This window comes from Peromyscus eremicus, chromosome 2, assembly GCF_949786415.1.
Source record: "Peromyscus eremicus chromosome 2, PerEre_H2_v1, whole genome shotgun sequence".
Classification (NCBI taxonomy): Eukaryota; Metazoa; Chordata; class Mammalia; order Rodentia; family Cricetidae; genus Peromyscus; species Peromyscus eremicus.
The window spans coordinates 149,812,231-149,820,685 of record NC_081417.1 but is presented as its reverse complement, the minus strand read 5'-3'; the positions used below and the strand labels follow the sequence as shown (position 1 = coordinate 149,820,685).

The 8,455-nt window shown below is 52.4% G+C and overlaps 1 protein-coding gene across 1 annotated transcript; it reads left to right on the top strand.

Moving 5' to 3' along the window:
- The first annotated feature begins 222 nt into the window (after positions 1-222).
- Ubxn10 (UBX domain protein 10) lies at positions 223-5,476 on the top strand. The gene is made up of 2 exons (XM_059256219.1): positions 223-310; positions 4,495-5,476. The coding sequence occupies exon 2, from the start codon at positions 4,510-4,512 to the stop codon at positions 5,350-5,352; it is 843 nt and encodes a 280-aa protein (XP_059112202.1). The 5' UTR covers positions 223-310; positions 4,495-4,509; the 3' UTR covers positions 5,353-5,476.
- The last annotated feature ends 2,979 nt before the right edge of the window (positions 5,477-8,455 follow it).

The following is an 8,455-nucleotide window of genomic DNA, read 5'->3' as shown; positions in this document are numbered from 1 at the left end:
AGAGAGTCAGGCCAGGTCAGGAAGAGGAGAGAAGGTGTCAGAGGCCCAGGCCCAGGGCCCTGTGGCCTCCATGGGGCAGGGCCACACCAAGGACCCGCGTCTGGAATCCTTGAACCAGGGACTGCAGGCCCTCTGCTCTCCGTGCCCTGGCTTGTCCAACTTAATTTATGCAGGCCGGCCCAGGCCAGGCAGGTTCCGGATCCCACCGGAAGCACGTGGCGCCCCACCCCTCGGCGGTTGCCACGGAGACGGGGCTGTTTACCAGCTGGTCGCAGCCAGGCACAGGAGGCGGATGGAGCTGAGCTGCGAGGTGAGAGACCCACTGTGGGTCCCCAGAAACTGAGAGCCAGGCCTTTTGAAAGGACTTCCCCAAAGGCAGAGCCAACCTGGCCGGAGCCTGAGTCTGCAGCAGCCAAGGGGCCCTCTGGGAGGGGCATATACAAGCCAGTCAAGTCCCTGGACACAGATCCAGAGAGAGACAAGGGGATCCGGGTCATGTGCAGAGGCCGGAGCTGGAGGGAGCCTCCCGCAGTTCCATGCTCTTTCCCCAAGTCTGCCCTCATGCTCCAGCCCTTCCTGCCATTCCCTGACACCCCGCTTCTGCACTTTGAACTTTGCTTCTAGGCCTGACGGACCGTGGAAGTAATAGAAGCCTCTGCCCCACCCTCTCACCCGCCCTTCTATCCTGGAGTCGACCCTAGTTCCCTTCGCAAAGCTTCCCTCACTTGGTGGCTTGTGGTTTCCCGCATCCTAATCTCTGGTTTGGAGTAGCACTGGGAATGGTGTCAATCTTGGCTCTCTCCATCCCCGGGGTGGTTCCTTTACATAGTTTAATTTTGTAAGCCAGGCTGGGGACTAGGGGGTGGCGGCAGGGGGGCGGTAGTAACTGATAAACAATTTTAAAAGACCAATGCACATGGATGTGTCCTGGTATATGGTAGCAGATGGTTTGTAGGTGGTTATATTTTGCTGCTTTGGCTGTAGGTTTAGATTTGGGCTGTGAAGTAGTGTGATCTGACCCCTTGGTGGCTTGTGGGCACCATTGGAAAACAACAGGAATCTTGGTTTATTTTCTAGCCAGTGCCCCTTCCTTCCTGTTTGTGTGGTGATAATCCTAAGGAATGGGCACCTGCCCTCCTGGCAACGTCTTGGAAGTGGTGCCTAGTGTTTTGTTTCCTGCCTCCTAGCAGACCTCTGCCTCCTAGCTGTTGTGTTTAAGTAAACAGGCCACTTGCCTCTCCTGCTGGCAGCCTGATGGATGGATGGATGCCTACGCCTAGATCTTGTCAAATCATTTTGTGGTTGAGTGTCTGCCAGACCTAGAGGTGGCGAAATGAGCCAAGCCGGGATTATGCTGTCGTAGAAGCCTGGACTGAGGGCACAGGCAGAGTTGGGGACCCACGGTTTGACTGTAAGGGCTCCATGGATGCAGTTCTCCAAACACCTGTTTCCCCGCAGCATCCTGCCCTTGTTCTGGGTGGGGGTGGGAGCTGGTGTTCCCTCCATGTAACAGATGGTCTCTGCACTGGGGAGGAGGCAGTGGGTTATAAAAGCAGGTTGGATGGAACGGTTTTACCTGAAGGAGGTGTTACTCTCTAAATAACCATGAGTGGGCTTATGAGAATTAGTCATAATTGAGGTTTTTTTTTTTTTTTCCTCTTGAGATAGCTTGCAGTCATGTTATCTTATGGCCAGGGTGTCTTGACTATGACACCCCCTGAACATGGCTAATTATATAGAGTACCAAAAGGTATAGCAACTTCATGCACACACTCAAGTTTGACTGTTAAAAATAACCCAGCAGAGCGCCTGTGAGAACACATGACTTTCCTCATCAAAGTTGTTAGGGAGAGGTTTCTAAGTTACCAAACTTCCTGACAGTCAAACCTTCCCCAGGCATGTGTGGGTGTTGGAAGCCAAGCCTGCGATAATTCTGTAGAAGCTGTGGCAAATTAATAGCTGAGCCCAAGTGAGGAGCTTACCTTCGTTGGCTCAGCTGGACAGCTACAGCTTCCTCCTGCCACTCTGAGCAAGAAACTCATAGGGGAAAATGTCCTTCATAGTTGATCAGAAAATAAATGAAACGGACAAGGAGATGGGGATGTATTTCTGATGCCAAAACTTTTTGCTCAGGCAGAAGTCTCTGGACTGCCTGCTGCCGGATTGGGCATGGAGGATGGAGAAGGGAAATGGAGGAAGGTTTGGGTTGTGAATAGAATGGGACAACCACAGAGCCGTTTAAACTGTGCAAGGGGGCTGAGAGGATTGCTCAGTGGTTAGAGCACCTCCCCATGGACCAGAATTTGGATCTCCATAACCCATGTACATGCCTGATGGGTGTGGCAGCTCACTTACAATCCCAGCCCTGGAAGGCAGAGACAGGATCCCCAGAGCAATCTAGCAAGACTGACCATATGGGTGAGCTTTGGGTTTGACTGAGAGATCCCTCCTCAGTGAATAAGGTGTAAGAGCAATGGAGGATGCTTTTCACTGGCGTCAACCCTGGGCCTCCATGTGTGCATGTGTACTTGCAAACACATGTGTGCACAAATATGCAACACAACATACACACACATACACATATGGCAAATGGAAAAAGACAATTAAAATATGAAAAGGAAGGGAACCTTGCCTGAGATTCTGAACAGCAGGCTGCCAGGATATTTAGAGGTAGCTTGTTTTTGGTTCCTCGTGGTCTGTTAGAGAAGTAGCATAGAGCAGCAAGGGTCACATCTAAGCCCAAGGACTTGGCACAGCACTGTTGAGGACTGGTTATGGGAGGAGCTTGGGGGAAATAAGTCTGAGCTAAGTGAAAGTGTGCCATTGGGAGGAAACGATTGACTCAGGAAATGTTTTCTAGTTTTGAGGCAACTGCATAGGAGGAGTGGAGAGGGTAGGTTTGGGGGCTGGGGTCTCCCAGCTGGTTAGCACAGAGTAGGAGAGTAGGAGAACAGCCATTACCAATAATATCATCGGGGTACGCTCTACAGCTGGCATGTGAAGCCACATGTCCAATGAATGTGGCCTGATAATGTCATATTGCAGCGTCAAAAGTTGAACATTCCTGTTGAAGAGAAACAGGGAAAGCTTCGCTCTAGAGTAACAGAAAGAAGCACAAGACAGGCCTACGGCCAAAGCAAAGCCACACCCGTCCGTCTGGTCCTGCCCAGGACTGTCCTGTGGAGGCACAGCTGCCTGGTCGCCCCAGACTGAAAAGTCAAAACAGACGCTCACTAGGCCTTTGTGGGGAAGCTAGCCAACCCCTTGTCCAGAGTCCAAATGTCCCCTGTGAGTTCTAGCAGGTGATCAGGGCAGCCCCTGTCCTCCCTGCCACCCAGCCAAGCTGGGGAGCCATGTTCCGCGTGACTTGTGTGGAGCACAAGTGAGGAAGAAAACAAAGTGAAGGCTAACTGTGGACTGAGAGGGAGGGAGAGCCGAGGGGAGGCCTGCAGCAGAGGGAGACTGGGAATTCCAGAGGGTGTCATGTCCACCGGGAATGTCAGGGCAGACAGTAGAGAGAAGTGACCTGCTGTTGAGTGTCCTAACAGGGTCCCCTTCCCTCTCTGAGCAAAGGCAGCCAACCACCCCTAACATTCCAGCCTCTGCATCTGAGGTCTGTGCTGGCCACTCCCTAAAAGATCTTCCCGCCCTGAGAGCCAGCCAGGACTTGGAAGCTTGGTTCACTATGGCTGCTGTAGGAAGTCACCAGGGCCCTTTTGTCCCCCGGACACTTTCCTGCGTTGGGGCCCAGTCAAACTTCACCGGAACACAGCGCCCCCCACTGAGTGTGCTGTCACGCTGGTCTTGTGCCCGCACCGCAGACAGAACTCAGTCCTTGCAAACATATCTATAGAAAAAGTCATCTGACCTGGACTCTGGTTTGTCACGTGGCTTGTTCTCTCAGGGTGGTCTTTCTGCTCACTGGCCCTTCTCCATGAGAGTGAGAATTAGTCCCTTGCCTCAGTCATTCTGGGTCATGTCTTCTTTTCTTTCTTTTTCTTTTTTTTTTTTTTTTAGATTTATTTACTATGTATAGAGTGTTCTGCCTGCATGTGTCCCTGCAGGCCAGAAGAGGGCACCAGATCTCATTACAAGTGGTTGTGAGCCACCATGTGGTTGCTGGGAATTGAACTCAGGACCTCTGGAAGAGCAGTCGGTGCTCTTAACCACCGAGCTGTCTCTCCTGCCCATGTCTTCTTTTCACTCCTTGAAAATATCTACAGACTTGCGGATTTCACCCGTTGCTCTCCTCACTTTAATAATTTACATTCCAAGGATTTTGGTTTGCTGATCCGTTCCAAGAACCTGTAATGAATGAGTCACAGCTGCCCCCCTCTTCAGATGTCAGAAACCCAGAGAATGGTCCCATACTCTGGCCCATTGATGCTTACCCCCCCCACCCCCACCCCAGTGGGCAGTGAATGGCAGAAGAGTGAGTCTCAGTGTCTCAGGAGCTTAACCCATGGCTTTCTCTGTTTCCTCCTGCTTCCTTAGGGGTCCTGAGAAGCAATGGCCACAGAAGCCCCTGTGAACCTAGCACCACCTGAACGCAGCACCGTGGTCGGTACCTCAGCTGACAGCTTCATCTGGCAGCCCAGCCCACTCAGGATGCACGTCATCAGGCCCAAGTCTGCCAAGGGCCGGAAGCGGCCGAATCTGCACAGACCCCAAGGCGTGGGTGATGGTTCTCCCAGTGCGCTGTCCGCTTCGCCTCCACCACGTTCTTCCGGGTCCTCGAGCAGCCAGAAAGCAGGAGCCTGTGCACCTGTCTCTCCATCTCCGGGAGCCCCTGATGAGATGCCCGAGCTGCTGCCTCAGGTGCTCGTCGGCGCCACCTCATCTCTCAATAAGTACCCAGTCCTCCCTTCCATCAACAGAAGGAGCCTGGAAGATGAGGCCGTGGACACGGTGGCCAGGAAGGCCAGTTCTCTGCAGCTGAGTAGTGTGCAGGCCCTTTACCAGGAGGAGGCCGGCACCACTGTAAAGTCAAGCCAAGAAGATTCCCGAGCCCAGGTCTGTGCCTTAGAGAAGAAGTTCATCATCCGAACCAAGAGACAGAGTTCCTCTGGGTTCTCAAACATGGAGGAGCCGACAGACCAAGAGCCGAGGCTGCTGCTGGCCATCAGGTCACCCTCGGGCCAAAGGTTCGTGCGCTACTTCAGGCCCAGTGACAACCTACAGACTGTCCTCGCAGTGGCTGAGCAGAAAAACAAAGCCACCTACCAACACTGCAGCATCGAAACGATGGAGGTGCCCAGGAGACGTTTCTCTGACCTCACCAAGTCCCTGCAGGAGTGTGGCATCCTCCATAAGTCCGTGCTGGGCATCTCCCAGGAGGAGGGGGAGGGGTGACCCTGAGCCCACAGCACCAGGCTGGGGCCCCAGGTCTTTGAGCAAAGAGAATGTTGGGCGGGCTGCAGCCTCCCACACAGCCTGGTTTCAAGCGCCACATGAGCCCAGTGAAGCTCAGACCCCAGGGCCTTGTCTGTATAGCATCATCTGTGGAGGCAGGGACACATCTGCACGTGGGCTGAGCCCCCTGGGAAACTCCTTTCTAGCCCCACATTCCACCACTGCAGCCACAGGGGAGTTCTATGGCTGTTCCCAGAAATGGCTGTGGCCAGGACTTCTCCTCCCAGAACCGGTTCCTTCTGGAGCACCTGCTGCCCGGGCAGTGAACTCCGGGTCTCTCTTGACGCCAACCTTTTGCTTCTGACAAGAGATTAACCACTTCCCAGAGAGGATTCTAGTCTAGCAAATAACCAGGGTTTAGGGGTCATGGAACTGACATTGTGTTTCTTGCAGTATGGTAAGAAACAGGCTGTGGATCTGGTGTTTGGAAGCAGCCTCCCTCCTGAGCTGCAGGAGTGGGGATCCCCGGGGATTCCTGTGGGTGTGAGGCAGCAGCGAAGGGAAGAACTCTTCTGCTGACCCCAACACACATACAGTTCTCAAATGTCCTAGAGCTAGCCCGAATAAATTGCCTCTATAGTCATGGGCTAGCCAAGGCTACTTTTGAATGGACTGACGAGGTTGGCACTTCTTGGTAGCGCCCGTCTACAGACTTCTTCCAAAATGGAAGTAAAATGCAAAGTCCTCTGTTGTTTTTAAGACTCACACAACTACAAGTCTGTACATGTTTGTGCTGACATCCCCTTGACCTACCTCGACACAGGTAAATTGTTTTATCCCCCAGTCTCAGTGTCTCGTCCACTTCAAACATGAAAGGGCTTTGGCGCAACATCAGCACATCCCAGAGTGTGATGTCAGGCCCTCCCCAGGAGAAGGAAGGTGACTTCTTTTCTGTGCTCCTGTTGAGACCACACTACGCAGCTAGCTGACTGGCATGGAGTTCCCCTTAGCCAGAGCTGTCTCAAGCACTGTAGAGTCTTGGTTTTCCTGTGGGGAAACACATTATTTGCCAAAGTTCTCTTGTATTGCAGGTTCAGCCAGACACCCACAGCTCGTCTGCATCCCTTTACGGCCAAATCCCCAGTTGGAGTCAGGAACACAGAGACCTTCTGGGCACTTTGTCCCCCTTAGAGCACAGTCAGCACATGGCCCTGGGTACTGATACCTGCCCCCCACACCCTCAGTACACAGACGAGACGGGGTTCAGGTGTTCTTGGAGCATCTTGGAGTTGGCACCTCAGAACAGGGGCATCATGTGCGTGGACAACACCAGCGCTTAGAGACATTCCTTCTAGTGCACTGCCCCTTGGTAACAGCGATGGTTACTCTGAACAGACTGGCTCATCCTACACCTCCCACACCACACAGATCGCTCTAGACTAGGATATTCCTGAACGTGTGCAAGATTTCCCATCCTGCCTAGGTCAGTGGCTCCTTTGATGGGAGAGGTCAGCAGGGACCGGCACCCATGAAGCTGGTCACCTTGTCTACTCCATGACCATGGCAGAAGGGACTGGTGGCTTGCTCCTGGGCTCCCCCAGTACAGGTGTTTCACTTCCCCCCAAGTGCACAATTCTGCCTCTGATCTAGGAGCCTATAAAAATCACACCTACTCTATGGTAAGAATAAAATCCCACCCACCTGCAGCTTGGAGAGTCCAAGCTTTAGAATGTTCCAATGAGAAATGTAACATGCTTGATGGAATGAGAGACTCCTAGACGCAGGGTTTTGCTGCTGCCATTTGGCTTAGAATTTTGGGGTGGTGGGGAAAAAGGGGAGCGTGAAGCATAGGAATATTTTAGGATCTTTTAGGAGACGTGATTAAAGCTAGATTTGAGCCATCATAATAAACTCTCTTTTTCTCTTTTTGGACAAAAGATAATGATACGAACAATAAAAGCTGATTTGTGTGAAACACTGTGGAGAGAAACACATCTTATGTTTTAGCCTAAGACTTGAGCTGCCAGACAGGAGTCTGCAGAGTGGCATGACTCTCACCGTCAGGTGTCTGCCTGGGAATTCACCTATCCTGCCGTCATAGCCAGTCCTCCCCCCCAGACACACACACACACACACACACACACACACACACACACACACACACACACACACACGCTCACCATGGAAGCCCCGTCACACTGCCTCAGCTTCTGACCTAGCATGTAGCTTGGGAAGAGTCCCCTCCATCTCTCCTGATTTCTAACTACTCCTGTGGCATCAGGGATTCTGTGGTCTAAGGGGCCCTGCTGGTCGTCACATTCATCTTGGTGGCCCTTGGTAGGCCATCCTCACTTGGCGTGCAGTCACAGACCTTAGTCGTTTGTTCAGTCAACGGTCAACTGAGGGATCTTCCCTGGGACAGTTAAGTGGTTGGCATGAGTAACCCCCAAGAGACTGTTAACAAGAAAACACAACCCTACTGAGGTCAGTCAGTGGTTCAGCTGTATCTGTGGCAGGCCCAGTGTTGGAGAAGGGGCCACACTATGCCCCACCACGTCTTCCTCCCACCACTTCCAAACACATCATCTCCCCCCTCTCCAGGGGTACTGGGAAGGTGTCTTACCATGGACATGGACTTTGCAGAGGACAGAGCTCCATGGCAAGTGATTCCAGCATATTTTCCAGAAAAGCTCAATAGAGGTACATTAGTCTCGACAGCAGCAAGAACAGCAGAAGTAAGTGATTCATCACCCAGAATCCTAAAAAATTTGCATTAACAGATGCCAGGTGGCTCTGACACAGCCCTTAGCCTGACTGTACCTAGGATGCAGCCAACAGCCACACCAGGGTGGTCCTGTCAGAGAGACAGCCTGGGAACAGGACTGTGGGCCCTTCCCAGTGACCTGAAGGAGGGCAGACCCTAGCCTCACACAAGCAGACACAGGGAAACTAAACTTGCATGTCTTACCGCCATCTTAAGGATTTCCATGTCAAAACCACTTTGTCCCAAGAAGTTGCTCTTGACTTTTGTTTTCCTCTGTAAGCTGGGATGAAAGAGCGCTCAGTTTCTTGGTGTTTGAGGTATCATTTGGATGAGCCTTTC